At 39.4% G+C, this 27517-nt stretch overlaps 1 protein-coding gene across 14 annotated transcripts in view; it reads right to left on the bottom strand.

Moving 5' to 3' along the window:
- Window positions 1–27517, bottom strand: part of lmo7a (LIM domain 7a) — a 78980-nt gene that overhangs the window by 40178 nt on the left and 11285 nt on the right. For all 14 annotated transcript variants that reach the window (XM_084724660.1, XM_084724659.1, XM_084724648.1 and 11 more), the window contains 4 exons: window positions 25173–25243; window positions 22307–22376; window positions 14790–14896; window positions 1407–1437 (listed from right to left, as the gene is read on the bottom strand). In XM_084724660.1, coding sequence (XP_084580786.1) covers window positions 1407–1437; window positions 14790–14896; window positions 22307–22376; window positions 25173–25243 — 279 coding nt within the window. The remainder of the gene's footprint in view (window positions 1–1406; window positions 1438–14789; window positions 14897–22306; window positions 22377–25172; window positions 25244–27517) is intronic.

Raw genomic sequence — 27517 nt, 5'->3', positions numbered from 1 at the left:
GTAAGTTAGCAGTAGACAAATGAATTTGTGTTACATGTTTTGTGTCTGTCTTTTAACATCCTGGGATGCTATGGGAATTATGTTATCATTTGCATTCAGTGTATTTTGCAGATCCATAAATAAATAGACGTGTAGACGTGTCCTGGTGGCCTTAAGATTTTAAACGATAGTTCAGATTTTTTAAAGTGGGGTTGTGTGAGGTACTTATTAATAGCCAGTATACTACCTACTGCAAATGGTGGTCATCATGCCCCCAGTTTGGGAAGCAGCAGGAGTTTAGAAAGCTAAGCGATGTACTGCTGTGGACAGGGTAGCAGCAAAACATATTTTAGCCACTTAAGAAAAGGTCCTTCTGACCCATCGAGGCAGCCACAGACCAACAACTTCCATGGTCTACAAGGTGAAATGACAGTTTTTGCATTGCTGTGTTCAAAAGCAGTGAAACCTTGTCTTTTATCTCTCTCATCTCTCCCCTTATTTTCCAAAAATACTGTTCCCCAAAAAGTGAGTGTAAGCAATAAAGCAAAATGTTATGCTACCATCACACATTTAAATGTTTTTGCTCCATTAAATTTAATCTTACAATTCCAGAAAATGTTTAAGGGACTATTAACATTAGGGGTGTCCAGATCCGATATTGATATCGGATATCGGTCAGATATCAGCCAAAAAATAAGTATTGGATTTTATTGGACTGCATCTAAAATCTCTGATATAAGCGCTCCGATAAGCAGTCCATTTTCCATGCCAACACTTCTACCCATAGGTGACTGGTTGCTGACTATTGTTCTCTGTTTGAGTAACATCACTTGATCAAGCCTTTTCTAACATTCCACACTACAAAATAAGTAATAAAAGTATTTATGATTCGTGCTGATATCATATCGGATCGATATCGGTATCGTATCGGAAGTGAAAAAGTTGTATCGGGACATCCCTAATTAACATATAAAATTAAACGAGTATTTCAATGATTTATTGTTGTACTCCTATAGCAAAAACTGGCACCCACATTAAACAATGAAACTCAACCAGACACAGTTTAGAAGATTTAAGTTATGTTATACTTGTAGTAGATAATGTAGCCTGGGGCTGCGAGCCTCAGGCAAACTTCACAGCTCCAAAGTTTTTCCTTTTTCACTTGAGGACATTTAGCAGATTTTGCACAGCCTCCTCTAAAGCCACAATAAACATTAGACAACTTTTTCCACGTATGCAGTAGTATTTCTCCAAACCTGTAAACAGCCGTTTATGTAAAAAAAATCAGTGGAGTTTCCCTTTAAGGGAACTAACTAACGCAAAATTATGTTCTACATTTTATTATTTCTGAATGACAGGCCAACAAATGAAGTTCTCAGAAAGGAAAAAACAAACAAAAATAAACTTGTTTATATTTTTCCACTCACATTTTTCAGTCTCCTGTTGGTCTCTTGATGCCTGTGAGAGAAAGAGCAGAAAACAGAGGTGAATGTGAGAGAGAAAATGACAATAAAAGAACAGAGGGCATGCTTGTTGGGTCTCTGTGTTGGGCAGTGAAAGAGCTGGAAACTGAGAGCACAATCCAGACTACTGCCAGCCCTTCGCTCACTCTCACACCACAACACAAAGGCTGAGAGAAAAACAAACACACATTTCAGGAGAAAAAAAAAAATCTTTGCAAGCAATAAAGTGAAGTGTTAGGGGTGTGTGTCTATTTTTCCACTAATCACTTAATCAAGCAGCTGTAAAAACATTTAGTTAAAGTTTAGAGGCACAAAAGGAGTTTTTGTCCCTGATTTGAAATAATGATAAAACTAATAACTGCTAATTTAACATCTGAATACCAAACGGGTCTCTACTGTTGGTGTAACAAAGCCTCAAGCACGCTACTCAGGTCATGCAGAATTTCAGTCATATTTCTGGGGTTTGACAGCTGACCTGGCAGTCAGTAAATCACTTTCACAGGAAAATGCCAGCTCAGTCTCGAGACTCAAAGCTCTCAGTCTCAACCTGCAAGCCTGACATTACCTTCTTCTCATGTACTTTACACTGTGTACCTGAAGTGGACTGTGGTGTCTGTTTACAGAGGTCAGTAAACAGTGAGAGACAGCTACAGTACATACAGCAACCATAACATGACACCGGAAGATATACAGTCTGCTTCACACGCATACTACACATTCCTGCTATCATGTGGTAATACAATAGTCACACATGCCTCTCTACCCAGGAGCACTTGGATTTCTTACAAACCCTTCCCAGCATGCAATGCTGTAACCGATGCACCTGCTGAGAATGTAATGCATGTTTATGTATGTAGGGGTCAGCAGAAACAAGAGGTGAACACAACACCTATCAATCTGTTGATATGTTGAACTTGTTGGCAAGCCATTGCTTGTTTACAACAGATAGTGAAGCACCTACTGCAAATGTCACAACAACTGTCAGATGCAACCAGTGGAGATTTGCACTGCATACAGTAGTGTAATGGTATTGTATCTGGATGTCCTAGGTTCATCTAACTGTATAAACTTGTTCATATAGAATAGCCTAAATGTCTGTGATTTGGTCAAAGCGATAGTTCAGAGGTACAGTATTGGGGATTTTTTTAACAGTTTTTCCCAGAGTCAGAAACTAATAAATGCTTTGGGACAGACCTCGTTTGAGTATTCGGTGTAGTCTCCAGTTATGTAAATAATAGACTATTTTAGCTCAATTGTTGAGTGTCTATGGGATCAGATAACAAAATCAGGATCTCATAGTCATCCAGGATTTGAGCAAAATTAAGAAGAAAGTAAACTAAGGGGAGGTGCTTTTTTCCAAGCTTTGTCCAAGGGGAGGCCCAAAGTTTCAGACTTTGAAAACCCCTGATTTAGTGGTAGAACATTACAAGAAACCAGGCCTTTATACAAGAATGTAACACATATATAAGTCTACATTTTAAAATCTCACAAAAGCTGAAATACTAAATAATTTACACTTGTCGCCTCTTCATAGGTTGGTGCCTACATGTCCTAGTGAAAGTTGTAGCTATTCAGGTGTTTTGGCACAGAAGTGATTAGATCAGCCCCAATAGTAACTGGTATCATGTTCAATTTTTCAGGTTTCTAACAGATCAGATTTCAAGAAAAGTGGTTTAGAATTAAGTGAATTACAGTTGATTTTGTTGACTGCATCTCTCATTTGTTTACTAGCAGACCTTGAACACTCTAATATAGAGACCATGTAGATACATAGCAGAGATGGTGGCAGCAGGGTTTTATTCATCTTGGAACATTCCTAACTTTAGTAGATCATAACATATCAGGCCAAAATGTAGCCTGCAACACACTAAGTAAGCCATGTTTTTAGCCTGGCAGTTATCAGTGACTTGCAACCCCCACCTGCTGGTTGAGGAGTCAGCAGTTGCCTGGCAGAGATAATTAATATTGATTATAGCCACTTTAAGTATAAGTATAACACTTACATACATTTACTATATGCAGAACCTTCCCTTGCAAGTTTATTTGCATTGCTGTTCTGGTAGTTTTATTAGGATTTACTAGGATCTGAGTACTTTTTTGACCACGGATAGCATTTAACTGGATGGAAAATACATCAGCTTTCTCACCAGTATGCGTCATCTCACACCCGGGGGTTCCAAGATGCTAGTCTGCCAACGGTGAAAACTGAACTGGACGTTTACCAGTTGGGCATACTGCAAACTTAAAGGCCCAATAAAAGAGGTGGGTGAAAAAAATGCCCTTTCTTGTGTGGCTTGGAACACAATCACAAAGACGAAGATTATAGCAGTGGTAGCCAGGTCCAGAAAAAAGGAGTTGTGTACCAAAACTACAACCACACCGCTTCTCGTAATGCTCATTTATGGCTAGTGGTGATAGCTGAACAGGGGAAAAAATACATAAGGGCTATTTTCAGGACTTCAGAGCCTCGGGACTTTGCTGTAGTCTGTTTGAATCAGCTGAGCGTTCATATGACTGAGCACAATCATCAACAGAACGTCACACACCAGTTCTGCACAAAGAGTACTGGCTGGGAATAGCTTCTGTGAAGCAGAATTATCTATTAAAATAATCACATTGGGGATTTGGTATTTCATGTGCTGAAAGGAGAAGGAAGCCGTTTGTGTTTGTGTATTGTGCACTGAATTAAGGCAACATGGTGAACACCACATTCGACTTACATTTATCTAGAAATTCAAAACATACGACACCCAACAAATGGCATTCAAATAAAATTCAAATTCAAATTCAAATAAAATCTAGTCCTTTTTGTCTTGTGAAGGTGTGATAATCTTTTAGATGTCCCTCTATTTTTCTTATGTTACAGGTAAAAAAGTTCTACTCTTTACAGCTCTTTACACACCTGATCGCTGTCAGACAATGTATACGTGCTGTACAGTAAGTATGCAGAGCTCTGACAGGAAACCCCTCCAGCTTGACAAATTAACAGGACGCTCTCGCCACTTCCACCAGCCATTCATTTCAGCCATAAGACTCAACCTCTGCATGTTTACACAGACTTTCACATCACCACTCTCTTGCTGAGGTCAAAGGGTGAGAGACAACTGATCATCTGGGACATCCTTCTTCTTTTAACTTCCAGTGGAAGTACGAAGGTGCAAGCCACACACTGTAAACAATCATCAGCCACACAGTACAAGTGGACAGGATGAGACAGCAGTGACATGATCCATCAACATTAGCTGCATAAATGATAAATAAGGTATGAACTTAACACATGACTTGTACCTGAGTCACACTCGAGTCAAATATTTGATGATTTTCAACTTGCTACTCAACTATAACACCAATGATTTGTGACTTCTCCAGATCCACTATGTTTTGAACCAATCCGAAAGCATCAAATCAAGTTACGGAAGAGAACTGTGAAAAACTGTTACTGAGTGCTAGTTGGGAAAAAAAAAGATACTTGAGATAATTGTGTTCACATACAAAAACTATGAGGTTTTCAACAAAAATCGAATTGTTGAAAGCAAAATGTGCAGGTTGAAAATTATGGATGGAGCTATAACAACTTCCAACTTTATTTGTCATTAGAAGTTGCACAAACAACGGTAAGATGAGGCAAAGACTAATACAGTTAACAAGTCAGCTAACGTTCTTGTAATACCTAAGAAACTCCATAAATCAATGAAGCTGAAAACATATTATTACATAGGACTTGTTTCAGACTAGAAACTCAAAGATGACAGAGGGAGATGCAATTTGAAATTGTACAAAGAACAGTAAGTCAAGGCTGATATTAAGTAGTTATAGTTATAGTTACCTAATGGTTAATCAATCTTAGCTTCATAGCCAAAAAAGCTGGAAAATCACAATTACATTATAACTTATTTAAGACTCAAAACTCAAAATGTAGGACTTGGGATGTGACCTGGGACTTGCCTGTCTTGACTTGGTACTTGAGTGCAAAGACTTGAGACTTTCCACACAGTGACATTACTTATTGGAGCCTAATCAAAACCATAATTTATAAAATAACATGATAACAAAACTTGATAGCAAAAAAGGTTTCTATTTAATTGCTAGCACTTTATCAACATGGTTGAGTTCCATCTTGTCAACAGCACTGTGTGATGGTATTGTGCCAAAACTCCAAATTAATTTCATTTGACTTGAAGGAGTTGCCGAGTTTATACTGCCAATACAAACCAGAGACAAAAAGAAACACATACAACCAAAGAAACATAAGCCACTATTCAAATGTTAGACAAATAACTTCTTAACACGAGCCAAAGAAAATGATCTCACCAATTTAGTCAATCACTTCCCTGTGCAACAACACAAGCAAAATGATGTCTAGATCTCCAGCAAGATAAAAAATCTACAGGTGGAAGCTACATGGACCAAACTGAGACCACGGGATGTGTCTCAGTCCATGCGTAGCAACCAAAGAGATCAAGACAGCTCTTTGTCTTTGAGACAACAACACTGATAAGACAAACAAACCTAGTCCCAAAGCTTTAAATTAGTGGGTGTGCATGTGTGATCAGACGCATACCTGTGCAATGAAGATCACTTCTTGCTCTGCAGCATTCAACACATGTCACATTCCTCATGTGTGTTCTCTCATTCTCATAAAATGCTTTGGATTTAAAGGCACACCCAGGCACTATCATGAGTCCTGAGGAACGCAGACACAAGGAGAGTTTGAATAGAGGAATCAGCTGTGGGTGAGACAGTGTCGGGCATCATTGTGTCGTACTTATCAGAGACACTGCAGCCTCTGTGAGTGAGGGAACAGTGTGAGGCTGGCATTTCTCTCCCCAAGTCAACTACGGAGCACAAATATAACCCTTGTGTTGGCCTTTTACAGCCAGGACCATGTCCACTGGCAGAGAAACTTTTATTGGCCTTTCACCATCATAACTCGTTTGGTTTCACAATCTGCCCACAGTTGACACAACACTGCAGCGAGATGTGACGGCAGTGCCATATATTAAACCATGAAACCAGAGCGTGAAGTGCCAGCTCAGTGAACCACACCCGAAATACTAACACACAGGGCATGTCGTTTGTCTCCTCTGGGTTAGCCTATACACTTGACTTCACAGGAACGGTTACATTCACAGTGAATTTTAAAGTAAATAAACAACATAACATACATGGTCTGGAGTGCAATATACGTTGGTCTTAAATAAATCCTGATAACAAGTTGTGTGGTCAGTCCAAATTTGCCCGGGAAACAACACATTCCTTCAGGTAGTTCAAACATTTGGTTTGATCTAGAGCCAGAGATGCTATTGCATAATCCTAATCATGTAATCACCTCACACAGCCCCTCCTCTTGATCTATTGTTTAGAAAGGGTCACTGACATTCCTCAGAGGACAATGACTTTTGACAATGTTCCTATGCATTTTTTTTTTTTGTTTTTTTTTTTTGTTTTCTGTTTTGGAGAACAGTCAACCCTTGTCAATAATTTGCTTAATGAAACTCAGAATGAATCAGACTTTGGACCTTTCGCAGTGGGGGATTTGTTCTGTCAGTTATTGGAGGTCACAGGGCAAAAGCTGGACTCATGCCACTGAGTCTTTATTTCAGTAAAGGTAGTAACACTGCAGTATAAAAGTGCTTCATTACAAGTAAAAGTCCTGCAAACATACTCTAGTGAAATACTATCAGAGAAATATGCATTAAAACCTGAATCAACTGATTTTTTTTGCCACTTTGGGAAAGGGCTTGAGGGTTATTTTGACTGATATTCAATTGTGATATGATATTTGATATTAGTATTTTACTATTAATATAAATAGTATGGATTTTGTGGGGATCTGTGCAAAACAAAGAGGTTTTCTGCAGTCAGTAGGTCAAGACTTCTCTCCAGCACCATAATATTGAATTTAAAATGTTATTTTGATGCAGATTTCATCTTTAATAAAAATATTGCACCTTCTGCAATTTGAAAATTGCTTTTGAAAATTGTTGTAGGCCATTTTGCGATTTTGATAAAATTACTTGTTCTGCCCTACTTGGGGGCAGTACAAACCTCCATGGAGGAGGATCCACACCCTCCAGAGTTATAAAAAGTTCATTCTATGGTATCAAAAACTCAACAATTCTTATTCTCACGGGATTGTACACTTATGAAAACACATTTATGAATGTTATATTCCATTTCTGTCATATTCTGCCAATAGATTCCTGTAAATCGTACACCTTGGACCTTTAATATGTAAACAAAACAGTTTAAGGATGAGTCACATTTCATAAGATGGTAAAATCTTGTGAATGTATAATGTTATTCACAACTGCTAACTATAGCTGTCAAATCAGTGTAGTGTAGTAAAAAGTACAATTCTTCCCTCTTGAATGTAGTGGACTTCAAAGTGGCATAAAATGGAATTAGTAGAGTAATGAATAAATACCTTAGACTTGACTTAAGTGCAGTACTCCAGTAAACTCCAACACTTGGTCTTCAAGGCATCTGAGTTTTACAGCATCTACAGTATATATGATATATGATGTAGGCCTACTGTAGTTATGAGGAGCATAAATCCGAGGTTCATGTATCTTACACACTGAAATAAGCTGAATAAGCACGAGAGTCCCACAGCAAGTACAGTAAAACAGCCCAGTGTGCAATGTTGCAGTATAATAACTGCACATCCTCGTTTCCACACGCTGCAATTTCCACCTTCCTGACCCAGATCTTCTCTTAAAGCATCTCTGTGACAAATTACACTTGTTCAAACATTCAGAGTGGTCAAGTGTAAAGCAATCAGCTGACATTTAGTGTCATTAGGGAAAACCCAACTGTTTCCTTTATGTCAGCTCAGAGCTGTGGTCCTAGTCCAACCTTGACTCAATGCTGCTGAATTTCCACCTGGCAGCTAAAGGTTTAAAGGAAGTGGCTGAAGCTAAATGGAGCACTTTCAGAAGCCATGATTCATCTGCAGCACTTGAATTCCCTCATTTCCTGGGCAGCTGTTCGAAAACTGACAGAGGTGGTCCAAAGTAGTCAGTGAATCATAGCGTCCAATGATGAAGCAGATATAGTTTGCTCAGTATTACACCCCTGGGTGTTGGTTGAACTTGGTTTTAATCACTGACACGTGGGTGACGAGAAAATCTTCCAGAACATGTCACCCAGTTGCGCACTGTCTTGCCTTATCAGTCTATTAAAGCAGTCTGTCATGCTATTTGACAATCTGGATATTGAATGTGTTTGTAACTGATGAATGTCTTTATCAGAAAGCAGGTTTTACAACATAAGGCAATAGAGCAATAAGCACTCCAGACGTTGGTAAGGCCACTACTACAAGAACTGCTGAGCTCAAAGGTCAAAACAGACATCCAATAATCTTTTATGGCTGTCGTAACAACAGACTGGTATGAATTCAACTGTGTTCTCAGCCTATGTTGCTTCAGCCAATATCTGCCTCAAGCTTCATGCCAAAGGAAACTTACTGGTCTTGATAATAACTATATTTCAAGCACAAACTGCCAGAGTGTGAAATTCAGTATTTCTCTTACATTGGAGGCACTGGTCAATACCACTAATCAATCCTACATCAACAAGAGGTTTCTTTTTTTGTGTTGAGTTTGAAATCTTGTTTTACTCAAGCAGCAGTAAAAATAGAGGAAAACAATAAACTCCTCACATTTGAGATGCTGGAATCAGAAAATCATTTTGGTTAGATAAATGACTGAAATGATTAGTCCATTCTTTTTTTATTTTATTTATCATTCTGTAGATTCCCAGTACACTCTTACAAACAAGGGTTCCAAGAGGTTTTCCTGAAGAAAAGGTTCCAAAAAGGTTCTTTGTAACACTATGGGTTCCATTAAGAACCCTTATCATCCAAAGAACCCTTTTTGAAAGAAAGAGTTTGAAGAATTTCATGTTGGTTTCATGAAGTTGGATTTTAAGGTTTGGGGGAAATTATCCATTCTTAGATGCATATGATTCTCCCTTGAAGGTTTAAGAACCAATGCAGAAAAGTCAGTAAACTGAAATTTAAAACCCAATTTTCAATATTATGATCACCTGTAACAACTGAGTTTTGGTGATGATGGCTGAGTGTGAGCAACTAAACCCCTTGATTTAAAAGCTCAAAATTCTGATGCATCAAAATGCATTGACAATCATTTTTTAATTGCATCATAGCCCTCTGAATCGGAATTGAATCAAATCATGAGGTGCCAAGAGATTCCCGCCCCTAGGTCTTTGTACCATGATATTAAAGGGTTCTTGGTAGAACACCCTCAGTGGGTTCTAGATAAAACCCTTGGAATACAAAAAGCTTCCAAGTAGAAACCTGAGGGCATTTCCATTTAAAAAACCTGGAAAAGAACAGATGGAGACACCCTTTAATCATTTGACCCTTCCTAAGTCCCACCCCTTTTAACTCTGTGCTCCAGTAACAGTTGAACAAGCTTTTTACTTCTGTCAGCATTCTCCTTTTCTGTTTCCTGTTTCTGTACTGTTCATAAGTTAAGTGTTTTTCTTGCGAACATTAGCTAATGCTAGCTAACAAGCTTGCTAATCCACACTAATTGTGAGCAAGCTAATTAGCTAGCATTTTGCTAGTTTAAGACCTTTTACAGCAAAGGAGAAAGCTGATTGATGTGTCAAGCTTGCTCAACTGTTATTGGAAAACTTAGGAAAATAGGGAAAAGGGGAAAAAGGGAAATTTAATAATCAACTATCAAAATAGATGATGATTAAATTTCTAATGGATTAATCTACTAATTCTTGCAGCTCTACTGCAAATAGGGAAACTAATGCATACACAAAAGTTATACTCTGTGTAAGTATAACTTTCTATCTCTTTATACTATAACATTTAAGTGTATAAACTTTAAAGGACAATGAAACGGATGTGTGTTTTATGTGTTAGATACAGGATTTGCCTATAAAAATAGTGGGTGAAAACACCAACAAGATAACAACCATACTGCTGCTGAAACAGGGAACAGGGAAGCTGAGCAAAGCACCTGTCAGACTGGGTTTAAGGGAGTGGAGGTTGGACACACACCAGGGGCAGAGACAGCTGATAGAGACAACTTTCTCCCTCTGTGCTGTGCTCGCTGTGGCTCATTTGCCTAGGCTCTGATAAGCAACAGAAATGAGACCATTGGTTGTATGTCTGCAGCCTCGTTTGGGATTATCTCCTCATGTTACTCTCTGTGTGCCATCTCTTTCTCTGTATGAGTTAAAAATACAGTAGCTGGGGAACCACATTGTGCCCACAAACACAAAAATACCTCTACATTTTTCATCCCATACAAATTCTAAGCAAAAACAACAGTTTGCCCAATGAAAATATGCTGCATTTAAGAACAAAAGTGACTTACAAGAAATCAATTTGAAGAAGAATTTCCCTCTGTACAAATCATCAAGACTGACTCATGTACCAAACACTTCAGCTGGATTTGTGGCTTTTGTCCTCAATGAACAGATTTCAGTGACACACAACCACAAAAGCAACTGCAACCACACTCAAACTTTCCCACATGCTCAAACACACACACACACACAGGTGTACTCTGAAGACCCCATGCAGTGGGTGGAATGTACTGGGAGCAGACAACACACTATTAAAAGCTCCTCTTCTGAGTCCTGATACCATTCCAATCAATCCTGCTTGTCAATGTGACCCCAGGTCCTAAAAATAGAAGAGCGAATAGCCCCTGTGAAGAAACCCCCGCGTGCTGGCTGACATGGTGGCAGGGAGCTGAGCCACAGTACACTCACAGGATCTGATCCCAAGAAAGAAAACACAATTTGAACAGTCTTGTTTTGCTCAGTTGGTAATATGTCAGAGTTAGTTTTAGTCACATTACGTTGTCACTGCAGGGGAAACGCCTGATATCGCAAAGGGCATATGGCCCATAAAAGATTTATCTCTTGGTATTTATGACAGTGAATAAGACGTTTATGAATGATATTGCCGTATCTTATGGCAGCCTATCTTCTGCTGTGGGAGGAGGGTGTGTCTTGATAAAAGGCAGGCAGATTTGTTTATTTAGAGTTCATATTCCTGTGTGTGTACATTATATCAGCCTCGATATGTGTGTAATGACTGTGGTTTCGACACCACTGTCTGTGTTACTGAAGAATGGCAGAGTCTTGGGTGGATCGTGGGAAAATTGTTCCTGAAGGTTGTGGCGGCATCTCAAAGGAACACCAAACTGAGCTTAACTGCACAACACAGACAACACTAAGTCTGGAAATATACTTGCCTTGTTACCTGACATTGGTGTAGACAACCAGCTGCGTAGTGAACGGAACTGAGCCTTCAGTAAGACCTGCCCTCCTGAGTTACCATTGCTACGTCTGTCAGACTTTCCATTTTTGCACTGAATATACAGTTTACAGTGACGGTGGCAGATTTAACAGTGAAATTGGCAGTAATTTTTTAAACACTTGGTCTTTGATTCCACAGAGAAGCAGAGAAGCAAACAAAAAGCAGCTTCTCATTTCTAGCTGATGGCTGTGGATTTGGTCAGCAAAAATTATGATTCTCGATTTTGTAAATGTAGCTAATATAAGCTAATGCTAATGCTTACTCCTTAAGTCAGCTAAGAAGTCTGTCTCCAGCTGACTTTTTAATGTTTCCATCTGACACATTTTAAAACGAGAACCCTGTAAAAGTGTTTAATGCATATAAAGTTACTTAAACCACATAATGTGGTTGCTAGAGAACAAAGGTTAAAGCTACATCCCAGCAAACAAATATGACAAATGATAGATGACAGGAATATACTCATTAATGTCAGAAAAGGAAGCACAGGGATCAGACAAACTGCAGAGGATACTGAGATGGTTACCAAGCAAGACCAAACGGACCACAGTCACCCCAGGAAGAGAGCTGGGATAAGCTATTTTAGCCAGAAAGAGCTGCGTCATTTTCGTCCCACATGATTATGCACCAGCCCACATCCTTGTCCACAAATACTACCCCTACACTGCCTCTCCTGTTCATCTGTGTATTGCATCTTCTGGGCATGCAGCATTAATTTCTGAGGATGTGCACAGTCAATGCATCAACCGAGTTAAAAGCATGTAGGTGTAGCTGCAGGAATGAGGCCTAAAACCAGGGCATGAGTTAGCATATTAGCTCTTCTAGTTCCCTTGTCTCAAAGTCAATGGGTGTTTTGAATGGGTTTTTGGCAAGACACCTGAAATAAGGTCTGTGGTTATTAAAAGTTTAAGAGATTTTCACATTTTGTACAATGACATAAATTGCATGTCATGATTTTTGAAGCTTTTATGCGTCTTTAAAAAAGCAGTTGCTAACAAGTGGCTAAATAAGACTGCAGAGGTTATTGAGGACGTTATACACCAGCAACATCAGTCACTTAGAGGTTGTGATGTAACATAGTACATCGTGTAACATAGTTTGTTTATGGCGTAAAGTTAGCTTTTTACTTCTGGCCATTGCATTTACACAAAAATATAAAAGTGGTGATGATTTGTCAAGATTATCTAACCAAACAAAACATGTAATTATGATGGTGATCTTCTTTTCTGCACTAATCCAAAATCCAATGGAAAAAATCCCATTGGCTTTTTGTAGAGGGAACCAGAGTAATGCTAACCTTTGGGTTAACCAACAAAAATACATCATACCTCCAGCACTTCACATAAGAGGAAGGAGTTGCTGGTATGCATTCATGACATCACCTTGCATTATTTTGCCACCTAAAGTGATGTATTTTCTTCTGAGAGCCTGTATGGTTCAAATTTAACAACCTGCAGGGAATGCTGCTGAAGCACTTTTCTTTGTGCTTGCACAGCAGTGCTGTGCAGCGACAGAGAGTGTGTTGGAGAGGATGGACTGTGCTCTTGGCCTTACCATGGCACACCTGTGTAGAAACTGAACAGGTTCTTCAACATACCACATAAATCTGCCTAGCACGCAATTGACAAAAGAACATCTATATAAAACTGAAAAATAATAAACAATGGCAGAGTCTTGAAATTTTTGTCATGCTCTACACACTTTTATTAGGTTTCATAAACACATAAGATGTATAACCTGAGTCTGACAGTAAAAAAGAACTTTCATGTTTAATGTTTTGTGACTGAGGTCATGATTTGGACCTAAAGGGAATTAATTTGTTCAAACATTTGACATGCTGGAGAGCACTTCCTTTGCTCTTCTTGCCTGTGTGGTATCTAGAGCTGCCCCCTAATAGTCGACTAAATCATTAGTGGCTGACAAGGGTCTTAAGCGACTATGTTTTCAATTGGACTTCATTCAGGACTGTTGCAACACAGACCTTTTCTCCTGTAACACTTAAGTCACCAGTGCACTACTGCTACTGCCATTAGCTAGTTAGCTCAGTTAGCAGTCCTATTAGACTGTGACACAGCCTCAGAGACAACGGAGGCCAGTTTGACAAACGGTAATACTGACGTGATTTAACATGACAGCGGCTCTGAACAGGATCGTGACTCGGGGATGATGAAGACACAGCGGGTTCAGGAGATCATCCATGTTGAGCATTCGTTTTTAAGAGGTTGGAAGTTATATATTACCTGGTTCTGAACAACAAAGTTATTTGCTCTTGAAATTCATTGACAAAATCTCTTTGATGCTTGTACCGATACTGATTCTCACCCTATTTACACTTGATATTAAAATGTGATCTCTATCCGTACACGTTATCCAGATAAGAAAAAATACATGTTAATGCAAGGTGTAAGTGTTGATCAGAGTGTGATCAGATCTGTCAGACCCTATCTGGGGGTAGTCTGGCTTGCATTGTGTTCAGATCTTAGGTAGGTGTAAATGGGGGGGCAGTACTATTAAACAGGTGGCTTGCTTTGTGCCCTAAAAATATATACTTAAATAATTAAATTAATATCATAAATGTGCAAATATTAGTCAACTAATGCCCTGAAATAATGCCTATTGATCGATTAAGAAAATCTTTAGTTGGGGGAAGTCCTAGTGGACTCATCAGTTGTTCTCTCCATCATATTTTAAAGAAACAGAGCTGTGCTTAAACAGGTGCTTACTAACACAAGACTACACTGACACTCAAAATAGAAGTGGCCTTTAATGACTTCAGCTTGATATATGCCTCACATGAGGAGACATGTGCTCGGAAAAACTGTAATGTATCAAATTATATTATATTATATTAAACCTTCATCCTTTCTGTGCATATTGAGCATAAATAGAAACTGAGAACTGGGCCAGTCAAGGAAGAGTCAAAAACATGAGTTGGACTAAGCTTACAGGTGGACCTCAACTCTGTGGATGACAGGGACCGGCATCAAAATGCCACAGTAGAACCAATGTTTTAGAAAGCTCAGAAGATCAGAACTTACTTGACTGTAACTCTCGTGGACAAGTCCTGAAGATCTCCGGGGTGAAAGAGTTGTGCTTCCTTTAGTCCAAGCTTCTCGCAGGCCTTGAGGAAGACGTTAAGGTTGTCCTGGACAAAGAACAAAGCAGGGATGAGGGTTGTCCACCTTCAGGGGCATAGAATAATCACTCAAGAATTCTCTGGCAGGAACACAGCCTACAACTCATTGCTTCCAAAGTTCATACCACCAGAGAACAGAGACGACAGGGAGGAGGAGCGTGTGTGTAGCAAATTAGAAGCGACCCAGGGCAGAGCACACACAAACACACACATGAAGGGGGGAGAGGCTGCGTGACAGGAGCTGACTGACAGCAGCAAAGCTACCTGTGGGCTGGGCTAGGGTGCGGACAGAGTTAAAACCAGGAAGGATGACATCAGAGCTGTGCACAAGTCCCACCCAACCGGCCATGCGAGTGCAAAAGTGACACACGCAGGAACTGCATGCCTGCCGCGGTCTCCCTTCTCACACCCTGAAACTGTCCCCTCCCCTCCCTGCCAAGCCTTCTCCTCGTGAATACCTGTGAAATGTGTGGGGCGGCGGAATATTTTGGAGACATTTGGTTGCTATGAAACATGAGGTTGGGTGACAGAAACTGACAAATATTTTTCCTGAAGCAACTCAAGAGGACATGGGAGTGGAAGAACAGTTTCTCCTCCTCAACTATGTCAATCATTTTACATTGCATAAAGTTTGTGTGTGTGCACATGATTTGCACAGATGTGTGAGTGTAATTCAAGACATTTTGCTCTATAAATACTCACTCAGCTCATGCATTTCAAACAAATCCTCAACCACAAAAACACCATTCCTTTCCGGGGTTATGACTTTTCCAGTTGTAATCCCCAGTGTCTTGTTTGTAAGTCTGCACTTCCCATTGGGACAGCGCTACTTAAGAAGGTTTCATGTAATGACACATGGCTTCAACATGGGCTGCAATAATGAAGGGGTAGCTCATTCTATATTTAAATGGCAAACATGCTTATTAGCAAATGGCAGGAGAGAGCTGACCTCTCCATGCAGGAATCCCTCGCTAACAGCTTTGCTTGTCCCTTAACGGCACTTTGACAGGAGCTACAGGTCACTGTGGGTCCCTACAGGCCAAAGATCACCCCTCCCCTTACTTTGTCAGCAAACACTGAGGACACTCTTCATTCATCATAACACAGGGCATTTCCTCTTCTTCTGCTTTGTCTTGGTAATAATAGAGATGATAATGAAATTTCCTGAATGGCAAGCTTTTTCTCATTCAGTAAGTCAGACCTTCTTCTGTCTCATCATTTGTCCACGTAACATAGTGGACATTCATGATAATTCAGTGTGCACAGCATGTACAGTCAGATACAACCAAGTATATATGACATCTTGCCAACTTAACAACCCACCTCAGCGTGTTAGCTGTAACTTTTAAGTGCAGATACTCTACATGCTGGATATGATTCTTGTCTGACCAATGCTGGATTTTTAGGCTAATACTGATATCAGTTTTTTGTTCATAAAACTTTAATCCTTTTTATCCCCATATTAATCTATAACTGCTTTTTCTATGAAAGGTTGTGGTGGGCTTTAGTCGATACCAGCTACTAGACCTTGGACAGGTGGTCAGTTCATCACAGGGCTGACACGAGGGCTGTAGCAATATACTGTGAAATGAAAATTTACTCTTCTCATACCATGTACATTTGCTTATCTATGGTATTGAATTCTGACCTATTAGCTTTATTAGATAAATATTTCTGGTTTATATAAAGTTTAGTGTGTGTCAGGACTGAATATTTTGCAAAATGATAATTAAGTGTTCAACTGAGAAGAACCCATCTGTTTTCATTCCTTTAATGGTTATTATAACTAACAATTATTGTGTTATACCATATACCATGATGTTTTCTGAGACGGTTATTGTACCATTTAAATCTCATACAGTTGGCAATTCAGAGTCACCAAGTGACCCTTCCTAAGTCCTGCCCCTTTTTGATTTGTGCTTCAACCACAGTTCAGCAAGTTTTGTACACAGCGAAATCTATGCTATGTGCCAGGCTCGTCTCTGCTGAAAAGAAAAACTAATTTTCAAGAAGTTTAAAAGATGTTGCCAGGGGACCTGCAAAATCAACAAACTGTCACATCTTAAATTAGTTTTTATAGCATCAAATAATGAATTAAAACCAAATTGATCAGAAAAATTAATGCTCGAACATACATCAGTGTGATAAAAACATGAAATGACAGGAACCATGTTAGAAAAAAAATATTTGATGTGTACTTTGATGTTTTATGTCATATCTGGTAACACTAAGGAGGCAGGAGACCTATACTGCAGCCAGCCACCAGGGAGCGATCAAGATGTTCTGGCTTCACTCTTGGGGTTGTTCATTTCTATACATGTCAGTGGTTCACACCCAGAACCTTTTTGCTTTGAGCCAATAGTGCTCATTACTGCACCACCATGCCACCCGTTAGAAAACAAAATAAATTGGCAGATAGATATTTTTTTTTACATACACAGGAAACAGAGACAAAGTGACCCCAATTTATACTAAGCATGTAATCTTTTAAAGTGATAAAGTTGTTAGTGCTCTCTGGTGGACAAACTTTGCACCTGCAACATAATGGTTGGTATTTCTGCATAGTAATTTAATGTTTTTAATTGACTGACACATACAGCGATATATCTGCAATAAGCTAGTAGCGCCTGGCATCTGCAGTTATAAGTCTAGCACTAGATAAGATTTTTATACTCTGATATATTTCAAACCATAAAAGACAATTGAGCTTTATTGCTGCACTCTAGGCCCTGGTCTTCTGTTTGTGAAGCAAAAAAACCTTAAGCTAGTATAATCATTGGTCCTTATAAAAGAATAATTCATTTCACTGAAGTATGACTGTCATTTAACCTCAAAGAACATTATGAACACAGTGCAACCCCCCCTAACAATTGGTCCCAGAACATGCAGAGATAATGATGTTGAAGGAATGTTATGCTGACTTGTGCCTGCACATAATCCTGCTAAATATGCTGTAACCATCCAGCAGCCTCTAATCCTCTCATGCAGTCTTGAGGACCCTGATTTAAGCACTTCACACCAAGAAAACGGAAAGATTTGACTCATAAGGTGTCTGATTTGATATAAAAGGATCTTCGTCCCTGCTGGTCACATTGTGGTCCACTCTATTTCTATCACTACATTCTTTGTCTAAGATGGGGCATACGCTACAATTACCCTCAACTGACCCCTGGCCGTGCTTCAAAAAACCTAGCCAAGCTATGGTTAAAATATCAGGCTACACATTTTCAAGTCCTGTGACAATAAACTGAGAGGAGATGGAATACTTGAAATGTTGCCTCTCCTGAAACCGGCCCAATAAAAGACCATCCCGTCCCAACAGTCAGATCCAGTCATAACATGCACCCTTACAACACAAACACAGTAACAAAACGTGGTCAAATGCCTGTCATTGCACAGATGATTACACACACATTTAGATGAGTAAAGACACCCTCAGGGCCATCGAAACTGTCTGTTTATCTCCTCCCACGGCTACCTCAACCCACCAAGGAGTTGGTGTCTGCAGGAACATCCAGCACCATGTCAATTACAGTGTATTTATGGTGGGCAGAGGCCGATGGAGTCATCTTTAACTCTGTCCCTCTGGATTCAACCCAGTGGGCCTCGCATCCAGGGCCCACGCTCAAGTAGCTGGCTGCTGCACCGCACAACTGTTGGCTTTTAGCCCAGCACTGGTAAAAGCAGAACCAGGCCCGAACCAGAGTGCCATGACCGAAACCCACAGTCCTCTGAGTGCTCAGCAACAGGCAGAGGAGTGTGCTGACATGGGAAACATTCCCTTGGACATAAGGAAAGCCAAAGAATAGGCCTGGGTCTGGAGCCAATGTTGCTAAATATTCCACAAAACCAGAGATTTCCGTTTTTTTCCCACTCTTCCCTCCTTGGACTTTTTATTCTGCCAGAGCTGAAGCCTGGTATCGATTTGAGTGCTGAAATCTTTCAGATAGCAAAACTGTAATGACAGTTGTGACCATAATGGTAGAACATGTTCATATTTGAGTGTTAATGAGGCGTGTTTACAAAGAGGCTTTCATTCAGCAGTGATTAAAGTTATACTGTATCTGCACTACAAACAGAAAAAGCACCAACAACATTCCTCTAGATCTGTGTCTGCTGTTTTTCTTTTTCCCACGAGGTTTGGAGGTTAAGCAATGAGGAGAGGAAAAGCAGTGTTTTTCCAATTTCTTCTCTGAGAACATTCAGTGGAGATGGATAGTGTACATGCAATAATCAGCACTATGAAGTGACAAGTGGCTAAACATATACATTTGATGCTTAAAAAAACAGAGTACTCAGTGGAGTGCAGCTCTCCACTAGGCAACAGATAGTGAAGCACCTACTGCAATACCACCACAACTGCCACATACAATCTGTGAAGATCTGCAAAGATTTGAATTAAGTTTTTTGTACGGTATAGTATAATGTAAGTTTTCATATGTATATCACAGTTTCAATTTTCTTTAAGATGCATGGGATAGTGTAATGGTATTATAACCGAGCATCCTGGGTTCATCTAAATGCATAAGCAGAGTAAAGAAAAAAAGCCTAACCCATGCCCCAATTTGGAGAAGCAGGGAGTATCAAAATGAAAGCTGAGAAATCTACCATTGTGGACATTGTCAGCAGCAAAACATACTAAAGCCACCTAAAAAATGTACCATCTAAAAAAAATCTAGATCAGTTTAAGTATAGATTTAGAACATGTCATAGCTTTACCTTGCCTTTAGTTGTCTTTTTCCAACAGGAAACCACCTTTATAGAAGTGAGATAGAGCAATATTTGGCTTTTATAAATGTGGTTTCCTGTTAGAAATAGCTGTCTGACAGCAATGTAAAGAAGGAAAAATATTCTAAGTACTGTGTACGCTTAAACTGATATTGAATTTTTAGATGGGCCTTTTGTAGGTGGCTTAAATATGTTTTGCTTCTTACCCTGTCCACAGTAGTAGATTTCTACTGACTGGCATCTACTGTAGGTAATACACTGACTATGGATAAGTACCTCATACAATCCCACCTCAAATAATCCAAACTATACCTTTAATTCCAACACTTAAATAACAGATGTGTCACTATTTATAGACATGAGAGATAAAGGAACAAATAATCTTATCAACACTACTTGACTACTTTGGGGGAAAAGTTATTCTCACAGCACAGTGAGAGTGAGAAATGTTAGTTTGGAGAGCTCTCCACATTTTCTCCATGCAGTTGGCAGTAACTGATAGCCGCTGGCAAACCAGGAGCCTTCACATTTGTTGGAGAATTTATGATCAGGTGGTTTCAGGTTTGGGTCCAAGTCTCGGAAATACCACACCAGTGCTACTGATGGAGGATATACTTTACCTCATTACCTCAGCAGGTGCCCCGCCAGTTATATTATAAACAGTCCAAAACAAACATGGCAGAGGATTTGATTTATGTCAAAACACACATCTGATGGTACAGTGTTTGGGACTGCAAATACTATGTTTAGTGTTTACATCCAGCCTGAGTGCCAGTCTGATTCTTCTACCACAAACTTGTCATTGTCCTGCCAAACATGCTGAGTCTTACTGAGCCCACCGACGTACACCCAGACTGCCTGGGTTAGGGTTGGGGTTCTCTATAATTCCCCTCGACAGCTGGACTCAATTACTCCCACAAGAGAGAGCTTTGTGAGGGATGGGTTTAAGGTAGAGTTTTCAACCCTCTACTTCCCGAGCACTTGAGTGCAGACACTCCCAAAACATTTATTTCAACCGAGCCACTGTGGCCCAAAAGACCTCTGCCACAAGCTGCTTAAATCTGAAGACGTTGCCTGGCCAAAAAAGGTGACGAGATTGAGAATTCAATGACAGGTTATTACGTAACAGAATTCTGCCCCCTTCTGACCTCCCGTCACTCAATCAAAAACCTAATTATCATACCAGCACAAAGACTTTTTGTCTGGAGTGATTTTGATTGAACACAGCCTCAAGCATGGCAGACATCATATTTAGGGTGCACTCAAATGCGGCTGGTGGCCTTTCAAGCAGCTCCACGTTCACTGAACTTATTAACATGGATGGAAATGAGGAGTGACAAGTCACTGAGGCAAACACCTCGCTCTCGTTGGCAGCCATGCCTCAGACCTTTCACCAGTCAGCTCAACTCCTGCTGCTGCTGCTGTACCTCGCACTGGTTCCACTCACATCTTAACGCATACTTACTACAACTAAGGCAGTGTACTGGCAATAATCTGATGATACAATACATATCACGATACAAGGGTTATGATTCAATGTATCGAGATATACTGAGATACTGAAAGCAAGATGATATATTGCTATGTTTTTATCTAATTTTAGGAAAGCTGTCATAGTATAAAGAACAGACGGAAGGTAGGAGAATATATGAAGAAGGTAGGTAACAGCACTATTATCTCACTGTCAGGGGTTAAAACACAACTCATAATTAGCCACTGCCAGGAATCTTTGCATGTCTCACAATATCAGGATACTGTGTTTTGAAGATTGATACAGTATGACAAAATATAATATTATTATACATGATATTTTCCATATTTTCTTAGACACCTATCAACAACAGACATTGCCACAACATGACATACACAGTAATAACAAGAGACAAAACTACATGAAGAGAACTAGAATGAGCTGTTCAACCTTTTTGGGACCTCAACTCATCTGAGATGGACTGATGCAAAGTGGAAAAGTGAGCTGTGATCTGATGAGTTCATGTTTCAGATTGTTTTTGGAAATCATAGACATGATGTGCTCTGGGCTTAAGAGGAAAAGGACCATGCAGATTGTTACCAAAGCATCTTTGGTAACATATGCTGCCATCCAGACATCTGCTTATCTCAGCAAGACAATGCCAAGACACATTCTGCATGTGTTACAACGGCGTGACTTTCTAGTAAAAGAGTTTGGCCACTACAGTTCAGCCTGTCTGCAGTCTAGACCTGTCTCCTATTGAAAATGTGTGGTGCATAATGAAGTGCAAAATATGACAGAGACCTGAGAGACCTGTATATCAAGCAAGAACGGGAAAGAATTTCACTTTCAAAACTTAAACAATTAGAGTCCTCATTTTTCCAAACATTTATTAAGTGTAAAAGAAAGGAGCTGGAAAACCTTAATAAACATGCATCTGTCAGAACTTCTTGGAATGTGTTGCAGGCATCGAATTCAGAATGAGTGCACATTTACTAAAAAGAATAAAGTTCATCAGTTTAAACATTAAATATCTTGTCTTTGTGTTGTATTCAATTGAATACATATACATATATAAATGTCAAAACGTATTTGCAAATCTTTGCATTCTGTGTTTATTTACATTTTACACAGCATTCAAACTTTTTTGGAACTGAGGTTTGTACATGCAACATCTAATGTCTCACATTTAAACTGAATAAAAGGAGAGGAAGACTTACCAGACCAGCAATAGGAGTGGGCAGCCTGTTAACCCTCTTGATAATACCAGGCTTGATCTTGTTGATCAGACTGTGAGCAAAAGAAAGAGTGAGAGAACATCAGGGAAAGCAGAGGGTAAGTGAAAGCACTTGGTCATTGGCTAGGCTGGTCTAACTACCACAGAATGAACAAAAAAAAAAGTGTTGCGAAGTCTCGGTGTTGTGTGTTTACGACTTTGTGAAATGGTGGCCACCTGGCTTCAGTTTAGTAAATGGCCAGTGCTGCACCCTGATGTAAACACACTGGGTCCTCATGCTCGCTTCTACCGAAACAACCCCAAACAAACCTTGAATTGACACATATCAGAAAAAGCTCAGAAAAACTGTAGTGGTTATTTTTACATTAGGTTTTTGGTGTTATTCAAAGGATTTTGAGAGGTAAAAAAAGACTAAATCTCCATAACAATATAAAAAAAAATACATATCAAAGATTGTAATTCAGCGCTACTTTGGGGAAAAACAGATATACCTTTGATAAATGTATGGGTGAAGAAGATGGCATCTTATATTGTATTGGAGAGTATGACTTACATAACCAGGCAGGAGAATTTGAAAACATGTCTAAAGGTTCACAATCACCAATAGCTGTGTGTTTTTATGTTATTGTTTTCTGTTTTGATTTATTTGTTTGTTTGTTAAGATGTGTTTTTATTTTATTTCTGTAAGAACGAGAGGTGTTATTTCTTTTCCTTAGTGTGACAATTACGTTGAAAATGTTTAGTTGTCTATTTGTATGCATGAAATATACAAAAAACTCAATAAAACTGAACTTTTTTGTCTTCTGAAGGGCAGCATGTAAGAAAAGGTTTGCTGACCACTGATGTAAGACAAGAAACGGCAGCAAATTCTCCAGTTTGAAGCCGGAGTAGTCCATTGTTTAGCCTTTTTGCTTGAAAAATGATTTAAACAATGAATTGTTTTGTCAAAGTAGTGGGTGATCAAAATTCTAAACCACGGGAGTCAAACTCATTTCAGTTAATGGTCCACATAAAGCCCAATTTGATCTCAAGTTGGCCAGTAAAACCAGGAAAAACATTGCATAATAACCTATAAATAGCGCCTCCAAACTTTCCCCAAGAAGTATGTTCTGTATACAATTAATTAACCAGCCATTAAAAAACAGCAATTTCAACAATGTCTCACTTTATCCACATTCAGACTACTGTCATCACATACGCATTACAATTTATAGATCACAATGATTCTACAAGTGCACAAAAAAATTTATGAATTTCAGAAATGAACAAATATATAGTATTTTACTTTTTGATTTGAAAAACTTGTCAATTCTTTTAATTTTTCAGACATTTACACCCCTATGTAATAACAATGGCATCACCACACAACAGTTGTTAACCCCTGACTTACATTTACAAAAGATTTAGCAGTGCCTGACCTTATACCAATATTGGTGGGACACCAATACTGGTATAAGAAAGAAGTCTGACAATGCAGCCCAAAATAAAGAAATAGACATTTTTCCTCTGGCCTGTAGTGCTATTTATCTATCTAAATTGTTTTGGTGTGAGTTGCAGAGTATTGGAGATATCAGCTCTAGAGATGTCTGCCTTCTCTCCAATATAATAGAGCTAGATGGTGCTCAGTTTGTGGTGCCAAATAAATATAGCAATGTTACTTTCAAAAAATCATGACCTGGTTATTCAAGATAATCCATACAGCTTGGAAATAAAAAATAAAAAAATATTTCACAAACATCTTCAAAGCTCGACTGAGTCTTGTTAAGGTGGATGTTTTTCAGTGTGTATCCTCAGCAGACAGACTGGGAGTGGATAGGATAAGGGGTTAAGCATTCGCGTTTAAGTTAGTCATTTAGCAGTAAAACAATAGAAAGCTGTAATGATTTCATCAGATAACACACATTTTGAGCCAAGTAGGATGCAATCATGTGTGCGACCCACACCAAACATTCCTCTCCAAGCTGTTGTGATAACCACAACACAATGGGAAAGGAGGCTTCTAGGTAACAGTGATTTAATCGGTCTTCCTCTTCCTCATGCTGAGAAAACACAGACAGCTCCCTAAATGAAAGTGTCTCACTTGTTCTCAGAGAGTGAGCAAACAGTGGAGTCAGGCTCAAATCAGCAGAATGAGGGGCTTCTTCTTTGAACCGATGCCAATAGAGGTTTGGAAGATCTTGCATGGGCTGCTGGTAATTACAGCTTCCTGCTGATTCGTGCAAATCACATCTCTGTGTCCATCCACCGGGGCTGCCCACATACACATGTATAAAGGGACATGATGCTAACCCTCTCACACACACACCCACAAACACATCCCGGATCTGAGAAAAGCCACAATTCCACAACTCTGGTGAATCAATGCAAAAGGCAATTCTGTGTAGATAAATTTGTTCCTCAAACTCATCAAAACTCCTCATGCACCCGGAGCTAATGAGAAAGCAGGGTGCCCTGGCTCTCCCATGTGGTTTCAGCTCGAGGCTTCCCATTCACTACACAGCTCTCATTAAAGTAAGGATGGCACTCTGCCCGTCCACAGATCTGTAACATCTGTCTAACAAGCAACACTGCTCCTCTTGAAATAGATCACACTTCATATTCTCAAACAAGAGCACAAACAAGAGGGAGGATCTGACACTGGAAATAACTACATAATACAGCCTCTATTGTACTGCCTCGAAACACTGGCTCACTTTATGTGGCTGACAAACAAACAAGTGACCCGGCAGGGGGTCTGCCTGGGAAATATCAGTAACACTTACGTTGGAGTGCAGACCTGGAGGAGAGCAGAGGGCTTCCATATGAATGAGTGGCTTAAGTGAGGTGCCTGGGAAAAGCAGAGTACTTACTCACACAACAGAACGCCATTCTCCAGCGCTGATCGGAAGTCGTTGCTCCCAAATTTTTTCTTGGTTACTGCCTGGAAAAAAAGGGATACAAAAACATTGAGAAAAATAGCGAGAGGGGTTGGGTGAGGAGAGGAGGAGGAGGAGGCGGAGGGTCTGCGTGTGTTTGCGGTGGGGTGGGGAGGCTGGAGAAGAAAGGTAGGATGTTGAGAACAGTAGCAGAGGAAGCCAGAGGTATTTCCTCCTGAGTTCCTACAGTGTCTCTGAGACAGAGTTGAGCTCGGTGTCTTCAGGTATCCCTCGGCAGCTCTCGAGTAGCTCCGCTCTTCTCACTTCAACACTAAAAAAGCCACTGGTAAACAGGAGAGCTGTGTTAAAACACTGCTGGAGCCAGGCTGCCCAAGCCGCAAGGCTATGGGAGCATCTGGAGCTCTGAGGGGAACACAGCGTGTTATAGCCTCATGCCTTTCCCATGATCTCAAACCACTACTGCAGGAACACCAAAGAGTCATTATGCAGGCAAACATCCACACACTGCATGCATGACGTGCAGCCTTACACACATAAACACATGCACGTATACAGTACACACACACAACCAAACGACATATTTGACTTCAAACATAACACTTGTTTGTACATTTTTTACGTCTACCAATTGTAGCCTTTTATATATGCAATATATATTTCCTCTAAAAGGCAATAAAAGACTTTTTCTTATGTTTTCATTTGAAATTGGAACTTTGTTATGGGTTATCACATACATGCTGATGGCCACACCTTAACAGAGTTTCCTGAACTGTTTCCACCATCAGTGACTCAACCTATCAGTACCCGGGGCCATATTACATAAACCTCGTGTCTTAAGTCTACTGCTAAAACTAAAACTAAAACTACTCTTACCTACTGTTAACTAACGCTACCATTAGCTACTGTCAGTGAACACTGCCATTAGTTACTGTTAGCATATACTACAGTTAGCCCCTGTTAGCGAACACTACTTTTAGCTAGATAGTAAGTTAACTACAACTGCATGTTGAAAAGTGAAAGTTAGGGACAGTTTAACAGTTAAATTTAAATCTAAAGTTTGGAGTTTATGTAAGATTTTGGGAAGTTGGGATGCTTGTGTAATATTATTTTAAGTTAGTATAGGAACAGTAATTATTCATCTGTAAAGGCTTTTTTCCTAAACCAGGTCCCATCCCTAATTACCATGGTTACCAAACAGTCAATATAGGATTTAAGTTTCTGTACTACAATCCTTGAGCTACTAAATGTAACACAAATAGTCACATTAGAAATCAATGAGAGTGTATTCAAATTCTGCACAATCCCAAATATTTATTATTTAAGAAAATATTTAGTCTGCATCTTGATGTTCACCAAAATACATAATTATGGAGAATGAATGCATAAAATTCTTGCATTTTTGTGAGTGCAGTTCTTAACGTAAATAGCACAATGTTCATGAATGCTTTGTAATATCTAAAAACATCCTGGATCTGGATCCATACAAATCACAAATTACTTGCTTCTTGACCCATGGCCAAACTTTCCAACATATTTCACTGGAAGCAGATTTTCAGATATCGTGTTAAATGATCCCGTAACAGCCAAACAAACAAACAGAACTGAAAACCTAACCTCATTGGCTGAGCTTTTGACAACACTGGCAGTCACACTGTAATGAGTTTATGATTTTTTAGATTGTAGCAGATAGGCTGAGTTTGCTGCGTTGTTGAATTATACTGTATTGCACAAGTGAAAAAAGTAAATCATTTTTGCAAATTTTATACACATTAGGAACAATTTAAATACAGTAGCCTCACATTTGTACATTAATGTCATGATTCTTGCATACATGAACTACTGTACCACCAGCTGGACACACACAGGGATGAAATTTGGGGGGTTAAAGGTCAAGGTCACAGTGACCTCATGTCTGTCCCATTCTTGTGAACTCAAGAATTTCTTCAAACCTGTCACAAACATCCATTTGGATGTGGTTTTTATTTGTGCTTATGCACTTTTGTATGCATTGTTTATTTTATTTTTTTTACATGCCATCAATTTGCTTTTGGTTTTGCTTAGGTATGTATTATTTCATGTTTTTTATAGGCCATCAACCTGCCAGAGACTGCACATGAAAATTAAGTCTCAGACAGTTTAGTGATGGACTTAAATGCTCATGTTAATAAATGTGCATAATCCCTTCTTAAATAAAATAAACATATACTGACAAGTGTTTTTACTATGTTGCCCACCCCAACGAGGACAGAATAAATGACTTTCTGTGTGATGCAACAGAGTGCAACAGCACCAAATTCTTCATTATTGCAGGACCGCTG

The sequence above is a fragment of the Lutjanus erythropterus genome, chromosome 8 (assembly GCF_056507025.1).
Source record: "Lutjanus erythropterus isolate fLutEry1 chromosome 8, fLutEry1.hap2, whole genome shotgun sequence".
NCBI lineage: Eukaryota > Metazoa > Chordata > Actinopteri > Lutjaniformes > Lutjanidae > Lutjanus > Lutjanus erythropterus.
Note: the sequence above shows the minus strand (reverse complement) of the source record. Positions and strands in the feature narration are given on the sequence as shown.